The following is a 22,031-nucleotide window of genomic DNA, read 5'->3' on the forward strand; positions in this document are numbered from 1 at the left end:
CATATTTTGTAGTACTAGGTAGGGACTCTACCAAAACGAGGAGCAAGAAAGATGTTGAAGTATTGTTTATATTTTTCACTATTAAATATCACATTTCAACTTTTATTTCACAGGTATCTACAGAGTATTGGGATCAGTTCTGGGATTCCTAAAAATTCCTCACCTTGAATCAAGGCTCTACATGATATTCTTCCGAGATTTCCTTCATTTTGAGTAACATTTGAAAAAAGACATTTGCCTCAAAAGTGTCTCTTAAAACAATACTTTCCAATGCCTAAGAATAGCAAAGTGGTAAAGAGAGATTTAGATGATGAAGTCATTGAGTCTGTCAAGGACCTTCTGTCCAACGAAGACTCACCCGAAGAGGCTTTTAAGAAGAGTGAACTAATCGTTGATGTTCAAGAAGAGAAAGACACCGATGTCGAAGATGGATCTGAAGCAGATGATGAAAGGCCCGCTTGGAACAGCAAGCTGCAATACATTCTGGCTCAAGTTGGATTTTCTGTAGGTCTGGGGAATGTGTGGCGATTCCCATACCTCTGTCAGAAGAATGGTGGTGGTAAGTCACGTTTGCTTGCTTTAATGATGAATTGCGACACTGGTAAATTACTGTTCCTTAGTTCGGGTAGCTCCAATTACTGCTACAGTATCATATTTTCAGAAATTTTGAGTTCCATTACAAAGCTAGGACGACCCCTTTGTGGGAAGCCAGCCCAGCTCTGTGTTCAGATTAAGTTTCCAGAGAAACAGACTGGTGTCCTACAAACACTCAGGGATTGCTCAAGGAAATCCATTCTTGAACTTCTTCCCTGGATACTGTAAACATTGCTAAAGTACTGAGGGAAACTTTTCTAACATGGGCTTTGTTCCCTGCATGCCAGACTTTTGCTTTCAATAAGAATCTAAAGCCGACAGCCCTGACTGGACATGAATGTTCTCTCGGTGACTTCCCACCTCTGAATTTTAAATTGTTTCGTTCTTTAACAAAAGAAGAACTAACATGTAATTTAGGATGATTATGGTCTTTAAATGTGGACTAGCACTTTTAGGACTCACAAAGGAGTTGAACCAGGTAATTACCATAATGCCATTCATTCTTTGTCCTTGGAGGTTTTACACCATCTTTTCTAGGTCTGTAAGATAATACTGAGGAACGCTGTCCGGCTCCAACAAGTACTTTGAAAAAGAGAATACTCTTATTTAATTTCAAACAAAAATAGTTTCAACATTATTAGCACTTATACTATGTATAGTGGACACATAATTATCAATAGTTTAAAAAGAATAAAACTGTCATAAAACTCTTGAGAAAAAGCTGGGGATGGAGGTACATGCCTTCAATCCCAGCACTCAGGAGGATCTCTGTGAGTCTGAGGCTAGCCTGGTTTACAAGGTGACTTCCTGGAGATCCAGAACTGTTACATACAGAAGTGCTGCATCAAAAACAAAACAAAACAAAACAAAAAAAACCACAAAATACAAGACCAGCCCAGATGGTGGTGGTGCACGCTTTAATCCCAGTTCTTAGAAGGCAAAGAGAGGCAGATCTCTGTGAGTTTGTGTCCAGACTGGCCTGCAGAGCGAGGTCCTGGAAAGGCTCCAAAGCTATAAAGGAACCCTGTTTCGAAGAAACCAACCAACCAAACAAACACATGTATGCATCCATAATACATACACACACATATATGAGGGGAATATATATGTCTATATATAAGTATAAAACCAATATTTTATTTTACAATATTTTATCCATGTTTACTTTAACACTATTTTATTGTTAAAGTAAACATGGATAAAAGTGCATACTCTGGACTGAGATGATGACTCAGTAGGAACATTACATGGTGTGCAAACTTGTGCCCCTGAGTTTGAAGATCATGCATGGTAGCATGCATCTGTCACCCTAATGCTCATGGCAGGAAGTCACACAAATCCATGAGGCTTGCTGGTCAACCAGTTAAACTAAATCAGTGAGTGCCAGTCTCAATGAGAGACCTTGTCTTAAAAGACAAAGTTTACTTTGATAGACAAAATGCCTGAAATTGACCTCTGGCGTCTACACACTTATGTCCCTACACATATACAAACCCAAACCTACATATTCCAAATGGCACTCATTTTTTTTTATCTCCAACTATTACAAGGGGTGCTTGATATTATTTCTGGTCTGTGATAGTTTGGTGGCTGAAAACAATTATGGTTTTATTTTGGAGTAATTATAATACACTACACACACACACACACATACACACCCACACCATGTCAAATGAATGCAACTATTCACTTGCAATTTTTCCTCAGTTATAAGATAAAATGCCAAGGCATTATGGTGATTAAAGTATATTTTAGGTGGTTAGAGAATTCCACCAGGAGCACAGTAAGATGTTTTGGAAAGCAAACTTTTGAACGAACCTGACTGAGAGCTAAGAATTCAATATTACATGAAGTGAGCCACACACTCCATACTGTTCATAAAACAGTAATTCTCTAGCAAGTTGATAATATCCCATGGGAATTATTTACTGTGTCGAAGATTAGCACCTGTATATGTCTGTTTTTTTAAAAATAAAAATTGTTTGCTTTTTTGTTTGCTGCTTGCCTTTTTGTTAGTTTCTCACTATTTGTTTCATTTTCTAAGATAGGCGGAAATACTTACTTTGAGACATTTCACTTTCTATAACTTCCTGGACATCCTGATAAGAATAAAAGCAGACGCAGATTAAAGTTTGGTTTTATTCCTTTCAGTATGACTTCAGCCTTGATGGACAGCTATTAAAAGTTTGACTGTTAGTTACTAATAACACCTACCTCTCTACCTCTTTCTTTGATAAAAGTAATATTCGGGTTAATTTCCCTACTATTGATTTCTTGCCTACCAATGTAAATAGAGAGCAGTATTGCATATCTTGTAAAAAAAATTGTAGGCTGAATAAGAGAGGAACAAGGACTATGTAGCAGAGTTTTCTAGAAAGCCAAGGAGTATCTTCATCAAACACAAAGCATCCAAAACTCCTTATTCTAAATAACAAACAAACAAACAAAAAACCAGGTCTAAAACACACATTGATTTGTGTAGCTATTACATTTACTACACAGTGCCAAAGCTTAATAAATCTTAGAAATCAGAGGATGTCTCATATTTTGCAGTCACTACAACAGTTGGTAGCCTGTTTTTTTTTCTCTTGTTTCAAGCAACGTGACCTTTTTGCAGCTGCACCATTTCTTCATGCTCAGTTCCCACACATGTAAAATGAGACTGGTAATTGTAACACACTCAGTGTGCATGTGTGAGCATGCACACATGCATGTGTGTGTGTGTGGTCTACACATGCATTTGTGTAGGTCCATGTTCCTGTGCACCCAAGGAGGGTAGAGGAGCACATTCAGTATCCTGCTTTGTCACTATCCGCCTTCCTTCTTTGTAACAGGGGGTATTTATCAATGAACCCAGAACTAGGCTGCCAGCCTAGAAATTTGAATGTATGGAGCCCAGCATGTGGGTCCTTCTGCAACCATTTGCAATGATCTCATAGAGAAATGGATGTACATAATTTCTTTATCCCATCAATCAAAAAGAAAAGAATGATATTGTTCAGTGATTCAGCTGGTTTGCAAATTGTTAGTTATAATTTACATGTGATTTTGATGGAAAATGCTTATTTCCTTAACTATGGGTGTTTTGCTATAAATATAGCAGCACATACCCTTTAATGGTAGATAGTGTGTTTTACTTTTTCAAACATGCTGTGCATTCTTCCTCATAATGTTGAAAATAGAAACATATGGTTCCTGAACTGAACTTTTTATATGTGAGATTTTGACAAAAACCAAGAACTGATCCTCTATTTTCAAATGAAGCCGTTTTACCTTTTCAACAAAATTAAAGTAGGATTTTTATAACCCCTTTTGATCAGAATTATTTCTACCATAGGATAATTTAAAAATTTTTAATTATGACTATTATTTTGTACGTGTGTGTTTATGTGTGGTGTATGTGTGTGTTCAGAGGAACATGCATGCAGAGGTCAGAGAAGGTTTCAGGACAGCTTTTTCCTTCCACTGTGGTTCAGGAAATCAAATTCACATCATCAGACGTGCAGAGAGGCACCATCTAGCTGGCCTGCGAGACTTCTTTGAGGAACTAAATCCACGATTCAACCTTTTGGATGTTCAAAGAAAATCAGTATTTTCTCAAAGACCTCTCTATTTGTATTTGTATTCTTTTCATAAAATCATCTTTCATAAAATGTTTAGTGTCAATGTATACTCTACTATAACTTGAAAATACGGCACCCTCTGTTTGTTTCTGTCCCTCTAGGTGCATATCTTCTGCCATATTTAATACTACTTCTGGTAATAGGAATTCCCCTCTTTTTCCTGGAACTTTCTGTGGGTCAAAGAATTCGGAGGGGCAGCATCGGGGTATGGAATTACATAAGCCCTAAACTGGGCGGGATTGGATTCGCGAGCTGTGTAGTAAGTCTCTTCCCCTGGCACTGTTCTTACCTGTGCTGGTTTGGAATAATGTAATCTCCTCTCTGTAAACTCCAAGTCTTTGTCTCTGTATAGTTTTTTTTTAGTCACATATTGTATGCTACTGGTACAGAGAGCACTATACAAAGTCATCTATGATAACTGAGAGTACCTCAATCTCGAAACGGAATTTAAATGTTCAACTCAGAAACTATTTTAAAGTAAAGACTATGCTTTCAGATGAAAAATATAATAAGATCAAGACCTAAAGATTATTAAAACTTAAAAATTGTTAAATATTATGAAGAGAATTCCACCCTTCTGTTTTAAAGGGAGTGTCAGAGGATGACCGATAAAACAACATTCTTTTACTTTTTTTGCAGGTGTGCTACTTTGTGGCTCTTTACTACAATGTCATCATTGGCTGGACATTGTTTTACTTTTCTCAGTCTTTTCAACAACCTCTTCCTTGGGACCAGTGCCCCCTGGTGAAAAATGCATCTCATACTTGTAAGACGCATGTTTTGTTGTCTTCTCCTCTTGAACGATTTCAAAATTAACAAAGGCGCAGGCTTTCTTTTCTGCTTTTTGGAAACTGCAGTGGGTTGCAACAATAAAAATCCAAAACCAAAACAAGCAAACAGAATGTCTGTAGTGAGCATCATAAGAGACTCCCTTTGGCGTTTGGAATGGTCACTTGTCGTAATCATTATTTTTTTAAATCTTAGAATATAAAGAACCATCTTCTATAGAATGCAACTCATTCATGAAGTTAAAAATGTTCTACTAGTCCCATTTAAGAAAGTAAAATCACGTGAAGTATTGTATTTAATGCAGTATATATAAATGTAACCATTTAGACTTGCAATGTATGCAAATATTATTTTGTTAACGTTATAGTTAACCTTAGTTTTCATGCAAAAATTCCAAAATTCCTGTCTGAATTTTACTTTAACAGCACATACATATCACTCCATTCTGCTTTTCAGCAAAATCCTTTTGGCCAGCAGCTGTCACAATCTGACGGTGCTGTGCTCCTGTATCATATAATTATGGGTCTGGGAAGGGAAATGTAAATTACTTGTTTCAGTTATTTCTTTAAGAAGTTCATGTATTCCTCAGGAATTCTTAATAACTATCAAAAAGAATACCTGTTCCCGGATTTTTCAAAGTCTGCAAATTTTTGTATTTCATTGTGAACTTGACCGCTGTTTTCAGGTTAATTATTTTCTAGGAAATGGATAAGAGTTGGCTAATGGACTTGCTCAGCAAAATTCAATATTACTCCTTGCTCCTCATATATAGTCTGAATTATTGCATCTTATCTTTTTTATTTTCCACACAGATATCGAGCCAGAATGTGAAAAAAGTTCCGCCACCACCTATTACTGGTACAGGGAAGCTTTGAATATCACCAGTTCCATCTCTGAAAGTGGAGGCTTAAACTGGAAGATGACTGGCTGCCTGCTGGCTGCCTGGGTCATGGTTTGTCTGGCCATGATCAAAGGCATTCAGTCTTCTGGAAAAGTTAGTATGATAGAATCCCTCCTGATTCGGCTAAGTACCCTTCGTGGGTATTGCCAACCCCTTGTAGCTATCCCCAAAATTCAGCTGACAAATTGCTTGTAAAGCTTCATTCTAAGTATTTACCGAAAGTGATGTTTTAAAAAACGTGCCTTTAAAAAGTAGATAAGTAATAAGCAAAGTGTTTTGTAGTGACATTTAGTATCATTTATAGTATCTAATTTTTTCCAGCAAAATCTTTTTTAAAAAAAAACATTCAATATTTAAGTCTGTTCATTTTGCCATTAGTTCAGTATCTGATAGTTCTCTGACTACATCACTCCCAGTCATGGAAAGTGATGGACTGACAAATTAAGATTTTTGTTTGTTTGCGTTGTATCAGTTCCTTCTTTTAAGTCTTTTTCTAAGAAATGATTATAAAGAATATTCAAATTGTGTACTTTTGAGTGTTTCTTAAAAGTTCTTTCCTTAGGTAGTTAGAATAATGCCAACAAGCAACACAGAATAAATAAAAGATGACAAGAGCTCACCTTCAAAAAAAAAATTAAATATACTGGGCTTGGAAAGGACATTAGGTGCACTGTGAAGTCTGAATAGTTTGCTGTTTTCTTTTTTAAAATGATACATTGGGCACATAATTTTTATTCATTCTTTTGCTTTCGAGCGCATTAGAATCCAACACTTATCACTGCCCTTCCCATCCTTCAGCTGCTTCATAGAAAGAATTCAGTGTTGGCTCCTGTTCCTGTCCCCTAATGGTATAATTATATTAATTTCTCTTTTCAAAGTGTAGCTGTAATCATGTGGCTTTTCAGTCTAATTGGGCATCATAGTTAGGAACACTGGGAAGAGTGGAAGTTGAACTACTCTACTATTATTATAAGAATAATTAATAACAAAAAATCATGTGATAATAATGATGATGATGATGATGATGATGATGATGATAATAATAATAATAATAATGTGACATTGATACTGATGATTTGAACAAAGCCGATGTTAAGTAATTATACCTAGTAGACATCTCTTTGTTCTGGGACCTGTACTACTTTATCTTATTTACTCCTCAAAGCCCTAAAGTGTAGTTACAACTTTTCATATCCACTTTACTGATTAATAAAAATGGCTGAGACAGGTTATCCTGTGTAGCCCAACTTTTTTTGAATTGGAGTCTCCCTGCCTCCTGTGTGGTAGTCACACAGCCATGTGTCACCTTGCCTTGTTGTCTGTGTCTTTAATGGAAGAGGCTGTGGTATGGTCCACGCTATGCCGCCTCTGAGTATATATGATATTTGTGCCCATCAAATGATGACTTGAGAATGGGGATGAGAGTGGACAGAAGTTGGTCTAACTCATCTTTGCTTCCTGTTAATTCTGTTTTAGTAACAATATGGATGGCATTTTATCCTGTAAATCCATTTATCTGACCTTCATGTTCTTGTTGTGGCTGCTACATTATTTTGCGTGTCACTAAGTGAATGTGATAGCCGCACAACTAAATGTCTTGAAATCTTTTGTAAATGTTATTATGTCTAATAACAACTTCCTAATTTTAGACATTGCTTAGATTGAGTGCACCTTGACCACGTAGGGGGGTCACTGAATTTAGATTATAAATAAAGGAATAAGTTCTTAAGCAAGGTTTCATCACATCAACATAATTGCTAAGTCAGTGTTATGTGGGAGGAAGAGCCATCTCTGGTTGACTATAGAGATTTGAAAGCTGTCATGATTAAGTTTGCTAAGACTTTCTGAGTTTGTATGTTATTGTCACTTAAAAAATAATTTATTCCTTTAAAAAATATACTAGTGTCTATTATGCTATTTTTACAAATTGCAATTGTACACATGTGCGGAACACAAAGTTGATGTTACAATTATTCTGGAAATTGTATAATAATCAACACAAGTGAATTAGCATCATATATTTATCAACTTTTCTGATAAGACGATTTGAAATTTACTCTCATGATATCAGATACTTTCCTGTTTTGTCTTTAACATCATGCAATAAAAATGTATCAGTAGAATGGAGTACAAGTTATGCAGTACATGTGATTTACTAAGTAAGAGGACCTTAGCGAGAGGGTGGCATTGAGGCAGAATTTGAAGCAAGACTTGGGCTGTGTTGTATTGGATGTTTTAATACAATTGAGGGTCTCTTCTCCTGATTCATCATTCTCATCCAAAAGTGATTTTAACAGTACAGACAGGGCAAAAGCTAGCTGTAAGCACCACGAGAAAAGATATGAATGTTTAAGTTGACACAGTTCTTAGTATTGAATAGAGAGGTGAAGAGGAGAATTGATTGTAAGGGGTGAATGTGTGTGTATTAAGCAATCAAACAAAAAGCCTCCAAATTAAGTATTCCACGAGCACTAGGTAGAAAAGTGTGATGGAAGGCTAGCACGTACACACACTGTCATTGGGAAGTCCCAGTTGGAAGATGGGACCTCCTTATCTCGTTTTTTTAAACGTGCACACACACACAGGGTGGAGAGTGGGAGATGCTGCCTGGGACCTGTATGAGTGACAAGAGGAGGAGGCTGGTAATCACTCAGGCTGACTAAATACCCCTCAAGATGCAACTGCAGCACTGGATTCTGATATCTTTTTATTTGTCTGCCTTTCTGTGGGGAAGAGAAATTGTTGGTCTGTGAGCACAATCAACAATGAGTTAAATAAAAAAGGAGACAGCAAAACCACAAAGAACAGGACTATTCCCCAGTATAAGAGAGTAAAGGGAATAAGAGAGATAATAAATACACATATAAAAAACAAAACGAAACTTCTAGGACAATGCTTGGTGACAGTAAAATTAATTAATTGCCTCTATAATAGACAGTCCAGTCTCACTGGCTATGTTCACAGGCTCTATGAGACCTGGTTCCAGCATCTTATGACATTTGTGACCCCAGATTAGAAGGTTGAAATGATATGTTATTATTGACTTGCTTCCAGCTCCAGGGTGACATTTTTTGTTAGCATTTCTTCACTATCAGTGTGTTACTCTGCTAAATATGGTGCATACGTTGGTTTCTTCACTCTGACAGCCAAATGAGTTCTAAGTTTTAGCTCTAACCCACAACAAAATCAATAGTTCAGAATCAAATTAACTATCCTGAATTAAGTAACTAAAATACTTATATAAAATCAGGCATTGAAGTCAACAGTAAGATTTCTTCTGAATGTGTGTCTATAACAAACATTTTAATATAAAGGGAAAAACAATTGAGAATTATTATAAGTTTCCCAATTCTAGTAGTGAAACAATATGAAAATAGTCTACATAATATTTTGGTTGACAAAGTCATCTTTTACTTAATATAATTGCTGCAAAAAGTATTTTGGTTGGAAACTCTAAGGAGGCTCTAAATTAAACAGAGGAATGTATCTCATTTCTCTATTCTAATCAAATGTACTTCTTAGACTATATCAGGCTTATCGATTCTTCCATCCATCTATTTATTTTACAAAGGTATTAAATATTTGGTCTTTACTAGAATTTGATTTAGTTTAGCAAGGGGCAAAGTCTGGATTTAGGATTTCTGCATTCTAGTGACAGAGGCAAACCACAAAATTGTAAAATCATTCTAGGTACAAGTGTACAACAACAATATATACAATGCATGAGGTTTAGGTAGCTATATACAATAAAGTGATTTAGGATAACAATGTATATGCATATGTGGTATATAAGGCAGAGTTAATGGAGTTTTTCAGTTTCATACAAAATCTTGCTATAAAAATATAGCCATTTGTGTAAATGTAAAGAATTTCTGTTTAAGAACAAGTTAGATGCTTTATACAGTGTAGCTTAAGATACATTCTTGTAACTCTAAAAATTTTATAAATGAATATACAGACCTTTCTTTCTTAGAGAAGAATGTAGTCATGGGCTTGGCATACTTAACACTATTCATCTGTTTGATATATTGACTTGTTTTCACAGTATAAACTGGAAGATTTATGTTTTTCTTCCTTAAGAATGTATGTTAAATCTTGTTACCAAATCCAGATTAGTTTATTTAAGAACACAAATGTATGTTGAACTAATAAAATAAAGTGGAAATAATTGGGACCACATAATTAGAAAACAATTTATAATTCTATATAATAAAGACATTTTAGAGTGTACACAGAAGAAACCTTAACTTTCTAGGAGTTCTCTTCTAATGTACAGTATATTTGATGACTTACTGAATGCTGTGAACTAATATATAGATATTAGTACAGTAATTTCTGTCCCCATAAAGCCCATAGTATAAAGATCCAGGCAGATAATTGCTGTATTACGTATGGCAATGGAGGCAAAGAGAACATGCATAAGACAGCCATTGCAATTAGTCTGGATTTTAGGAGACTTCACATAGTGGGCAATTTGGAATCATGCTAAGATAGTTGAAGGAAAGCTTATGAGAAGGATGGAAAAGAGGTCATTGCGGGTGCAGAATCAAGCATAATGAAGCCCAGAGAAAGCTAAATGCTTCTGCGTGCCTCTGACATCCACTTTGGGCAGCGGGAGATAAAGCAAGAAATGTGAGCTGGTTGCTGATGGACGTGGAAGTGTCTGCCGAAACTGGTAAAACGATGGACTGTTATATAGTAAACACTGTAAAGATTTGGAGATTTTTAACTGTTCAGCAAACAATACCATCAGGTTTCTAGAAAGCTCCATACAGAAGAGCCATGGATGTTGAACCGCTGCCATACAGAGGCGAACTGATAGGGAGATGCTGGAGGAAAGATCAGCAGGAAATAAACTGAGAATCAGCAAAGTCCTTCACGCCACTTGTGAAGTAGCAAATTGAATTTGATTTGAGAAATGTGCAGAAAGGACCCGTGCTTTTGGTGGCCTCGTAATTGTAGAGAGCTACAATCCAATAAGATCTAGAGGACTGGAAGATTTACCAAATGCTGAAGTCGACAGAGATAACCAGAAAAGTAATCCCTCCTTCCAAAACCTCCCTAATAAGGAAAAATTAGGAAATGAAAGTGAAAGCATATCATCAAAGCAGAGGCCATTCTAAGATTATTGGAAATGTTTGTTTTCACTAATGACAGCAGTATTACTTTATCAAAACACAGATTTTAATATACTGACATCCTATACACAGAACTAATAATCTGATAGCTTCAAAATGCTTAAGTATGACTTTCAGAGGATAAACTACAAAGGAAGCAAACGCAGGCATCATCTTTCTATTACGAGTTCTTTAGAGTTATCGAGTCACATGCTCCCTACCCCGAGGCCTCCTCTTCTTTGATAGTCTCCCCCTTAATCCCCCAGGCTCCCTTCATTTTTTTTATACACAGGCTTATCATATAGCTATTCTGTTTCTGTAAATGTGTTAGGAGTTCAAGATCTATCAGTGAACAGGAAAGACATGGCCTCTACCTCCACAGAGCTTCTATAACAGCAGAGCGGACAGCCCACAAGAGAACTCAAGTAAGGTAACTTCAGCAAGGCTATCTGCTGTCCCAGACAAAACCAAACCTAATGGTAGTATCTCCAAGGGGACGTCACCGTCTCTACTGTGGCAGGAGTCATACCAGATGGTGGATTCAGCTTGGAAATAAAAGGGCAGCCTTATTTGGGCTGCTCAGGAAGATTTCTGTGAGATGTTTCTGTGAGTAGAGAAGAGGAGCAAGCAGGTGGTGTGCTTAACAGGGAGAGGCTGAGCTTGCTGCACCTACCAGGTGGTAAGGGCATGAGGGCCTGAGCTCTGCATAAGGAGAACATTATTAGCTTAAAGGTTTGCAGGACTGAGGGAGCAATTAGCAATCGGTTCAATGCTATTAGGAACACTTAGAATGCAGTTAGCAGAAAATGACACAGCTGGCATGCTGATCTGGAACCTGAGGGCATATTGCAGATTGTCTCGGACAACTCTGCATGTATGACTTAGGAAACGGGATGGCCGGGACCATTTTCTGAAGGGGGGAGGGGCACAAGTTAGAGAGAAATTCAGAAGTTTGTTTCTACAATGGGGAAGTCTTATATTTGTTAGACCTCCACCTGGAGATGTCAAGAAGATAGTTAATGCCTGAGTCAAATGACTCCTTTGGGTGATAGCAATTTGCTGAGTTCCTTACAGGCAAACAAACCAGAAATAACGGGTTAAAGGTTTTATACTGAATGCAGTACCTAAAGATTACCCAATACTTTGGGAGTTTCATAGCTTCATCATAAAACATTACATAAAATATGTGTAAAACATGAACCAGGACTTGTTAGGCAGTTTACGTTTGATCCTTTCCTTCCTAAATATTGTTTTTAATAGGCATTATCAACACAATTAATTAATCGTACACCATAGTTGTGCCCTAATTCAAGGAAAATTAAGTCAGTTTTTTATCATGTAGGCACACAATGATATATACAGTCATTGAGCAGAATTAAATCCTGCTGTTAGAAGCAACATAGATGGTAAACATTTTGTATTTTTTATTTCTGCATACACACACACATGCAAATACACTCTCTGCATATTATCCATCTACTAAATGAGATGACGTTCTATCATTTACATCACAGATAGAACATAAGTGTAATAATGCAGTAAGGGAAAGACAAATTCTATGTGTTTTCCTGTCTGGCTAACTAAAAGAGCCTATTACGTGAGAATCCAGGACAGTAGAGTGGTCATTCTAGAGACTGGGGAGGAAAGAGATGGATAAAGAACTATTGGACAATGACACCCAAAAGACAAAAGGAAGATCATAATTCAGAATTGGGTACCACACTGGGGTGAATATAGTTCACCACAACTTACTGTGACTCTTAAAATAATTGCAAGCTTAAAGGCTTATAACACAAAATGTTAATTATCTTTAAATTGTTGGTAAGCATTTTATATAAGTATTGAATTATACTGCACCCCATAAATATATGCAATGTGAATCAGTTTATGCAGAGTTTTATTTATGTCTCAAATAAGATCTTAAAGAATCCAGAACACTTTCCTTTAAAAATGATTTTAGAAATTGTTAACCATATTGTTCCTCACATTACAAAAAATACTATCAAAGTGTAGTTATAACCATAAGAATTGTCATTAATCTGTCTCACCTATTGTATTTTTTTTTTTGCTTGCAGATCATGTATTTTAGTTCTCTGTTCCCTTACGTGGTACTTGTATGCTTCCTAATCAGATCTCTCCTTTTAAATGGCTCAATTGATGGCATCCGACACATGTTTACCCCTAAGGTATGTGCCTTATTTTCCATTATGTTTATTGTAAATATGTCTCCTTAGCTATGTTTAAGGGTTAATTCTTTTAACATAAATATATTAGACTTCTAAATTATAGTGTGTTGGCCACTACAGAGAAGTGGCTTTTCTGTATTCCCAATTCGACCCACCCCCAATTTTTAAAACATACCATTCAGGTTCTTGAGTAAGATTGTCGGTATTTAAATTAGAAAAGTCTCTACCTATGAAATAGCTTATGGTTTTACAGTAATAAATCCTGGGAAATTTGATCTGCATATACTCATCGTCCTCTAGTGGAGTGGTTTATATCTAATATGTGTCATGGATTATTTGAAACATCAACAACAGTATCTTTTTGCTAGAAGAACTAGTGAAAATATTAATTTCCCCAGTATCCGCAGGTTACACACCATCTAAAATCTCTGGGGGAGATCCCCACTGTTTGCTAGAATACTGTCTTATAGAGAATTATTGTTTTCTTGGGAATGTCTTGCTCTCTCTGGATTCATAGAGAAAGTGGTAAGCTTGATAATTTTTATAAGCACGTACACATATCAGGAAATTTTCCGTTAGTTTCAAAGAGGGTTTGAAAGTCATGCTGTCAATCTACTAAGTAATGATAAGTTTATTGCTGTCTGTCTTGTTCCTGGTTACCCATAATTTACTTGCAGACTTAATCATGCCTTGTTATTTTCAATTCAAAACAAAACAGAAATAGGTTTTGGGAGTGTCTGTGTTTTTGTGGTTCAACAACATAAAATATTAGCTTACCATTAGTTTGTTCTGGGTAGGAGGTCAGAGTGTGCAGTTAAAATAGTTCCTACTCTGGAGGTTATGTGAAGGACGATTGTGGTTTAAAGGCTGGCCTGTAAGCATGGTCCTTTGAGCAGGGGCAGGAGGGATTAGCTTCTGTGGAATTCTTTGTCAGCTGCCTTGTTTGGAGGTAAAAGGAGCTGTGTTCTTTGCATGTCTGGGTCTGAGTTTGTATTCATTCTGTAGGAGCAAAAATGCTGACGTGGGTGTCTGGTTTTCTTCTTTAGTCCAAAGTGCTCTTTAATATTTGGTGCCATTGAGAACTTTCGGTGGAACACTGCTTTGGATTCATACTCTTCAACCACCTTAGAATTAAAATCTGCTCCAAGCCTCACATACTTGATGACCAAAGCGATTTATATTCAGAGTCTTGACGAAAATGTTTCTTGAGTTCAAGGCAACTAATTCTTCTGGCTTAACTTCTGAACTGTAACTACTTTCCCACTTCACAACTGGCTGTCACACAGTTCTGGAGATTGATTTTAGTACTTAGTTTAGAACTGATACGAACTTTTACATGGATCTAGCTTTTAAAATTTTAGCTTATAGTAACATTTTAATCTGAATTAGGGATCTCCTTTAAAATGTTAGTTTATTTTTTTTTCCTTTTTTCCTCTTGTCAGCTAACTTCCTGTTTATTATTGATAAATGGTGGTTGTTTGTTCTAGGGCAGGAGTTCTCAGACTGTGGGTCTCAATGTCTTTTTCAAACTTCTATCTCTATAATTATTTGTATATTGATTAATAACAGTAGCAACATCAGAGTTATGAGCTAGCATCAAAAAGAAATTGTATGGTTGGGACAACGTGAGAAACAGTATTAAAAGGTTGCAGCATTAGGAAGGTGGAGAACCACTGATGTAGGTTGTTGATAAAAAATTAAAATAATTATAGTATATGTTTTGTTTGTTTGTTTGAGACAGGGCATCACTTTATAGTCCCTTATGGTCTGGAATTTATTCAGGGCTGGCCTCAAACATGTGGCAATCCCCCTGTTTCAACCAAGTGCTGGGATAGCAAGCATGAGCTATCACACCTGGCTATAAGTTACTTCTTTTTTAATCTAAAAAAGCATTTTATTTACTTTTTCATCTACTTATTTTACATCCAAGCCTCACCCTCGCTGCCCCCACCCCCGGCACACACCTCCCATTCTCCCTTCCCAGGCCTTCCACCACCCCTGTCCTACCCCCAATTCCTACCTCTGTCGTTGTTTCCATCCAGGAAAGGGCAAGTCTCCAGTGAACACCAATAAAACATGGCATGTTATAAGCTATTTTACTTTACATTGTTTACATTGTTTATGTAGGAAAGAAAGTACCTAAGCACACAGCATACCCGGAAACACCAAGTGGAAATTCACCTTGGTATTTGAAAGCAGGTTGTCTTTAGAGACGACTCTCTCCTGCCATCTAGTGGTGACGCCATGATAGACCGCTGAGTGTATTTGGAGAAATACTCCACATATTAAATAACTGTTAAAAATATAGTTAATTTTTAAAATATTGATCTAATATTTTGTCCAGTAATAATACTTCATAAAGTATTAAAAATTAATTAAAATTACCCGAAGCACTACATCCCTATATTTGAGAGAGAGTGGTTCCGAATATTACTATTTATTTTGCCTCTGACATGCAATGTAGCGATGCGCTGGTTTCTCATCTTTTCAAAGGCTCTGATAACAGATTCAACAGCTGCATGGGATCCTATGAATATAAATGAGAGAAACATGCAAAGCACTTGACTGTGTTTGTCACTATAGATTTCATGCAGTATCAATATTGGATAGTTAGACTTTGATTGATACTGTGGCAATAATTTTTTGCTACTTTTTCTGTTCAAAAAGCAGAATGAAGAGGATCATGAGTTGCCTTGACTTGCACTTTTTTAAAAAGTGGAATGGCTTTTGTCTCTTTTAAAATATTTATTGATTTATTATGTGTACAGTATTCTGCTTGCATGTATGGTTGCAGGCCAGAAGAGGACACTATACCTCATTACAAACAGCCATGAGTCTCCATGTAGTTGCTGGGAATTGAACTGAGAACCTCTGGAAGAGCAACCAATGCTCTTAATGTCTGAGCCATCCCTCCAGCCGTTATCTTGCTCTCTCATTAAATCTCTTAGCATCACGGTTTGATTTGGTGTGATTCATATTCTTAGCTACCACCTACCTTGACATTACTCCAAGTAAAGACAATGTGACTTCGATGTGAGAGAGAAAAAAAAATACTAATTAAGCATTTTCATGACTGGAAATAAGATTAAGCGCTTATTGAAGTGATTTATTTCATTGAGTTCTTGAAAGATTTGATGGGTTTTCAAAGAAGTAAGGCACAGCCCACAAGATGGAAGGTGTTTGCACATTCAGAACACTCGTAATGCATTTGGACCTCCTTCGATTCTCAAAGAAATGGAAAGGTATCGTGACAGCCCAGCCATTCCAATCATGTACCAGTTACCTCCATCCTTAGATTTCCAGCAAAGTTTGCGAAATGTGAGAAGGCTGAGGTGTGAAGTGATTATTTCACTTTGTGTTGGTATTTGATGTATTACGCAATGTAAAAGACAAGGAAAGATATAAAATGGGAAATTAGCAAAGACTAGTAATTTCCATGTCACCATCTGCAGTTATGATTTATTTGAGAACACTGAATAGTTCTGTCTTAAGTGGAAAAGCCACCATGTAAGGGCTTGATAATATTCCCTGTTGCAATCTTAGCTATTTTTCTAGAAAATATTATTCCTAAGTGATAATTTATTTTCTTATTTTAAATTACATTTGGGTTCACAAATATCACTTATCCATATTAAAACGGTCTAATCTCATATAAGTGATTGCTCAGAACTTGGAATTTATTCCTGACTTCTTTAATTCTCTCTTATTTTCAAACAGCTCGAAATGATGCTGGAGCCCAAGGTGTGGAGAGAGGCGGCAACTCAGGTCTTCTTTGCCTTAGGTCTGGGATTTGGTGGAGTCATTGCCTTCTCGAGCTACAATAAGAGAGACAATAATTGCCACTTCGATGCTGTCCTCGTGTCCTTTATCAATTTTATCACTTCTGTCCTGGCGACGTTGGTGGTGTTTGCAGTCCTGGGCTTCAAAGCCAATATCGTGAATGAAAAATGCATTTCACAGTATGGACAAATCATTTCCATTTGCTTTTAATGGTACAATTCTCTATAAAATCTGCATCAAAGAAACAGGGTGCTTCATTCTTGCTCTGCTCTATTTTTTTCAGAAATTCTGCGATGATCTTGAAATTTTTGAAAATGGGGAACATTAGTCGGGATGTCATTCCCCATCACATTAACCTTTCAGCTGTTACTGCGGAAGATTATCATTTAGTTTATGACATCATTCAAAAAGTAAAAGAAGAGGAGTTTGCTGTTCTTCATCTCAACTCCTGTCAAATCGAGGATGAGCTAAATAAAGTTAGTAAGCCATGTCTGAGCAATCAAGCAATTATCATTCAATTCAAGTATGCAGCCTCCAAAAATGTTCTTCAGTAAAGTGGGTTGCAAAGTGCCCAGCGATGCAGTTTCAAAATTCTCAGATATCTGTGCATCTCATAGAGTACGTTTACTCACAAAGATTTTCATTATTTTAAAAAAAGAAGTCTTACTCTATGCAAACCAATATCTCTTCCAGAATGAAGACTAACCCAATACACAATTTGGTACAAAATTTGATGCAGAACTTGAATTTTGATTTCCGAGTTTTTGATAAATGAATGAATGAATGATAATTTTTGTTAGACAGTTGAGTTCAACACATTCTGCTTATGTCTTTTTCTTAGACTATAATATATTTTAATAAGCAAGGAATTGAGGAAAAGTCATAAATGTCTTTCTCTTGGTTGCTATTATCTACTTACCTTGTCAACTGGGAAGACAGAAATTGGCTATTAATCGCTTGCTCTAGTATAGTTAGCTATGCCTGAAAGTCAACATAAATATCTCATGCTGGCAACTATGGTTGAAGCATTAAATAATTATAACTTTGAATTCTAAAATAAAGTATAATTTCTAGTTTGTTCATCAATTCTTTTAACTGAAGAAATACAATCACCTTTCAGGTAGTCTAGAGTTTTGCTTTTTAATACAAATAACATGTTTCTCTCTCTCTCTCTCTCTCTCTCTCTCTCTCTCTCTCTCTCTCTCTCTCTCTCTCTCTCTCTCTCTCTCTCTGTGTGTGTGTGTGTGTGTGTGTTTATGTGTGTGTCTGTGTGTACATGTGATGGCATTCCCCCATTGGGAATGTTTAGAGAGACCATAGTTTGAAAGGTGTCTTCACCAATCTCTTTTCTACCTATGACTTGGGACTGGGCCTCTCTATGGAACTTGGCACTATGATCCTCAGGGATCTGCTGATCAGCTTGTCATGTCTGTATGTGCTATCAAACCCTTACATTTGTACTGCAGTTATAGACACATGGCAACAGGCCTGACTTTTACATGGGTGCTGGGCAGCTGAACAAATCCTCATATTTGTACAGCAAATGCTTCACCCACTGACCTGTGGCCTCATTTTTTCAAAAAAATTATTTTCCCCTTGGGACTGGAGAGATGGCTCATAGGTTAAGAGCATTGCCTGCTCTTCCAAAGGTCCTGAGTTCAATTCCCAGCAACCACATGGTGGCTCACAGCCATCTGTAATGGGGTCTGATGCCCTCTTCTGGCCTGCAGGCATACACACAGACAGAATAGTGTATACATAATCAATCAATCAATCAATCAATCAATATTTTTTTAAATATTTTTTTAAAAAATATTTCCCCTTAGACGTATATTCATTGTACTTAGTACTGAGTTACATAAGAACAGTTTCATTTGGGAGTTTTATTTCTTCCATGCACACTAATCCTTAGACCTCCTCCTACTGTTTGTTCCCTCAGACAATGCTGTTTATACTTTAAAGAATGTAAAACTTAATACATATATATGTGTATTAACTTAATGTTTAAATATATATACATATATATATATGTGTGTGTGTGTGTGTATGTGTGTGTGTGTATGTGTATTAGACAAAAGGGTAAGGAAAACTCACCAAATATGCAAAAACTTTAACCACTGAATAATAAGAAAACAACAACCCAATTAGTAAATGGGCTATTTTTTCCACTAACCACACACAGACACATACAGATACACACACACACACGTATACACACACACACATACAAAACACACATTTTAGAAACCAGAAATGAGAGAAAACATGCAAGATTAGTCCTTTTGAAACTAAGTATGTTTGATATGATTATCTTCAGTTATACTCATTTTTCTGTACAAGATGTGACCTTGTTCTTTAGGACTAACACAATTCCATAGTGTATACATCATGTCTGCTATTCTTGCTGATGTGTACCTATGTGTATATATGGCTCATCATGTCTGCCATTCCTCTGCTGATGTGCACCGACTTGGTTCTAACCTAAGTTGTTGTCAACAGTACTACAGTAACTAATGTTCAAGTATGCCTGTGATGTGTTACTGGGGTGTTCTTTATGTAAATATCAGGCATGGTACATCTGGGTTTTATGGTATATCTACTTTTAGTTTGGAGGAATACTTCATAGTGATTTACATATCGTTAGAGTCCTACCAGTGGTATATGATAATTCCTTTTCTCAATATTCTCACCAATATTCACTGTGATTTTTTTTGATGACTGCTATCCAGACGTGAGTAAAATGAATAACAAATAATAATGTTTTAATTTTTATTTCTGTTATGACTAAAATATTGAGCTCTGTGCATGTGTTTATTTGGGGTTCATTTTTTGAAAAATAGCTGTTCATAGCTTCAGTCCATTGACTATGTACTTTTCTTCTTTTTTAGTAGTTAAATTTCTTTGTATATTTTGGATATTAGTACTCTGTCATTTGTATGGCTAGTAAACTTATGTATAGGCTGTCTGTTCATTTGTTTCTTTTGTTGTACAGAAGTTGTTTAACTTCATGATACCTAATTTTTCAGTTCTCAGCTTTATTCTGTCAGCAAATGCAGTCCTAATCTGAAAGTCTTTGAACATTCCTATAATTTCATGTGTGTTCTTAACCTTTCTGTCTAACAATTTCAGCAGTTATGAAAATTATCAATTAAACAAAAGTTTTTTTGAACATCGGAATATAGGAATGTTAGATTTAGATAAGATAAGGCTGCACTGGATTTTTTTTTATCAAAAGCATGTGTTTTTTTGTTTCTTGCATTTTTTGCCAATGATAGATTCGTCTCTCATACAATACTCTACTTCTTCCATCTCTTCTACCACCTCGTCTCCTCCCAGACTCACTCCCCCTCCATTGCTCTTTACAAAAGAACAGGCCTCCAAGGGAGAACAAATAAACAACACAAAATAAGATGCAATAAGATAAGGCAAAGGCCCTAATCACAAGGCTGGACAAGGCAGTGCAAAAAGAATAAAAGAAGTATTTCATACACGCATTTTGACCAGTTTCCCTTCCTCCAGCTCTGTGCTGTTCCTCCCCACACATCCCTCTCCACTCATGAGAGAGAGAAGAGAGAGAGAGAGAGAGAGAGAGAGAGAGAGAGAGAGAGAGAGAGAGAGAGAGAGAGACCAAAAAGGCATTTCTTTCTGTTTTTTTCCTTTGAAATTGATTTTTCTTAAGATCAAAAACTGACTTTCTATAATTCAGTAATTTCTTCTTTTGCATTCTTTTAAGCTAAAATGTTTATTCTTTCCGATGTACATTTTCTTTATTCTAGTTGACAAAGCCACTTCATGGGTCAGAAATATTTGCATACATATATACCGTGTTTTGTGTTTATTGCAATAAATCAGTATTTGCAATCACAAGTTTTAACAAAAGTAACAAATATCATTTATTTACTAATGTACTTTATCATTCCCAGATCTTTGAAATAGTACACAACACCATGTGGTTGTATATTCTGCTTAGCAACTCTGAACTGTATTTCAGTCTTTGATTACTCAATACCATCAGTCTAGGTCTTGGGAAAGAGAACATGATTTAAGGAATAAAAGCTTATGCTAGCATATTTCTTTGCAGTAGTTCTGGCCATTACCGTTGGATAGAAGCATCTCAGGCTCTTGCTCTTGGTTAATACCGGTTGTCTATGTTCTGCAGGCTGTGCAGGGCACTGGCTTGGCTTTCATTGCCTTTACAGAAGCTATGACTCATTTTCCTGCATCTCCATTCTGGTCAGTGATGTTTTTTCTGATGCTGATAAATCTTGGACTTGGTAGTATGTTTGGAACCATTGAAGGAATCATCACTCCTGTTGTGGACACATTCAAAGTGAGGAAGGAAATACTAACTGGTGAGATTTTGCTTTCAATTTTCAGCATCAGCTGTGGCCCATTTATGTTGCTGAGAGAATAGATACTGTAATTAAACTCTGTTATCTTTTGGATTGCATTAATATCAATATGACAATAGATTATAATTTATAATAATAGTAGGTCTTATTGTTTTAGTGTATTAGTTCTTTCAGAAAAAACTGTATTTAATATAAGTTACATTTACATTTTTATCTTTTCCAAAAAGTAGTTTTTATTGCTATCTTATATTTGTTACTTGTCTTTTGCTGTGGGAAAAAAAAACAAACAAACAAACAACAAAAAAACATGTTCAAGGTAAGTAACTGAAGAAAGAATCTATTTGGAATTTACAGTTTCAGAGGGTTAGAGAGCCTGAAGTAGCATGTAGTTAGTTCAAGCAGGTTGTGAGACCTCACATCTGATCCACACAGAGGGAGTGGAGAAAGCTATACCCAGCTTCTTCTAATTTTACTCACATTAAAAGGAGATTGAGACATACAATACAGTCTTTATTTATTTATATTAACTGTCAAAAAGGCCAAGAAAACAGCTTTAAAATGTGCAGAGAACTACACTATCAATTACAAACGTATCCGTAAGGTTTTACATTAACAAGTATCCCGAAGTTTGTGAATCTATTTCTTAGATGTTAAGCAGGAAACATTTCTTCTCAGTTGATGCTTGTTTA

At 36.2% G+C, this 22,031-nt stretch overlaps 1 protein-coding gene across 1 annotated transcript in view; it reads left to right on the forward strand.

Moving 5' to 3' along the window:
• Nucleotides 1-270: 270 nt before the first annotated feature.
• The window catches only part of Slc6a15 (solute carrier family 6 member 15), a 28,527-nt gene continuing 6,766 nt past the window's right edge, over nucleotides 271-22,031 (forward strand). Inside the window, exons 1-8 of the mRNA XM_038314957.1 lie at nucleotides 271-559; nucleotides 4,319-4,476; nucleotides 4,857-4,983; nucleotides 5,819-6,000; nucleotides 13,100-13,210; nucleotides 16,928-17,169; nucleotides 17,274-17,466; nucleotides 21,150-21,342. Coding sequence (XP_038170885.1) covers nucleotides 271-559; nucleotides 4,319-4,476; nucleotides 4,857-4,983; nucleotides 5,819-6,000; nucleotides 13,100-13,210; nucleotides 16,928-17,169; nucleotides 17,274-17,466; nucleotides 21,150-21,342 — 1,495 coding nt within the window. The remainder of the gene's footprint in view (nucleotides 560-4,318; nucleotides 4,477-4,856; nucleotides 4,984-5,818; nucleotides 6,001-13,099; nucleotides 13,211-16,927; nucleotides 17,170-17,273; nucleotides 17,467-21,149; nucleotides 21,343-22,031) is intronic.

This window comes from Arvicola amphibius, chromosome 17, assembly GCF_903992535.2.
Source record: "Arvicola amphibius chromosome 17, mArvAmp1.2, whole genome shotgun sequence".
Lineage (NCBI taxonomy): Eukaryota > Metazoa > Chordata > Mammalia > Rodentia > Cricetidae > Arvicola > Arvicola amphibius.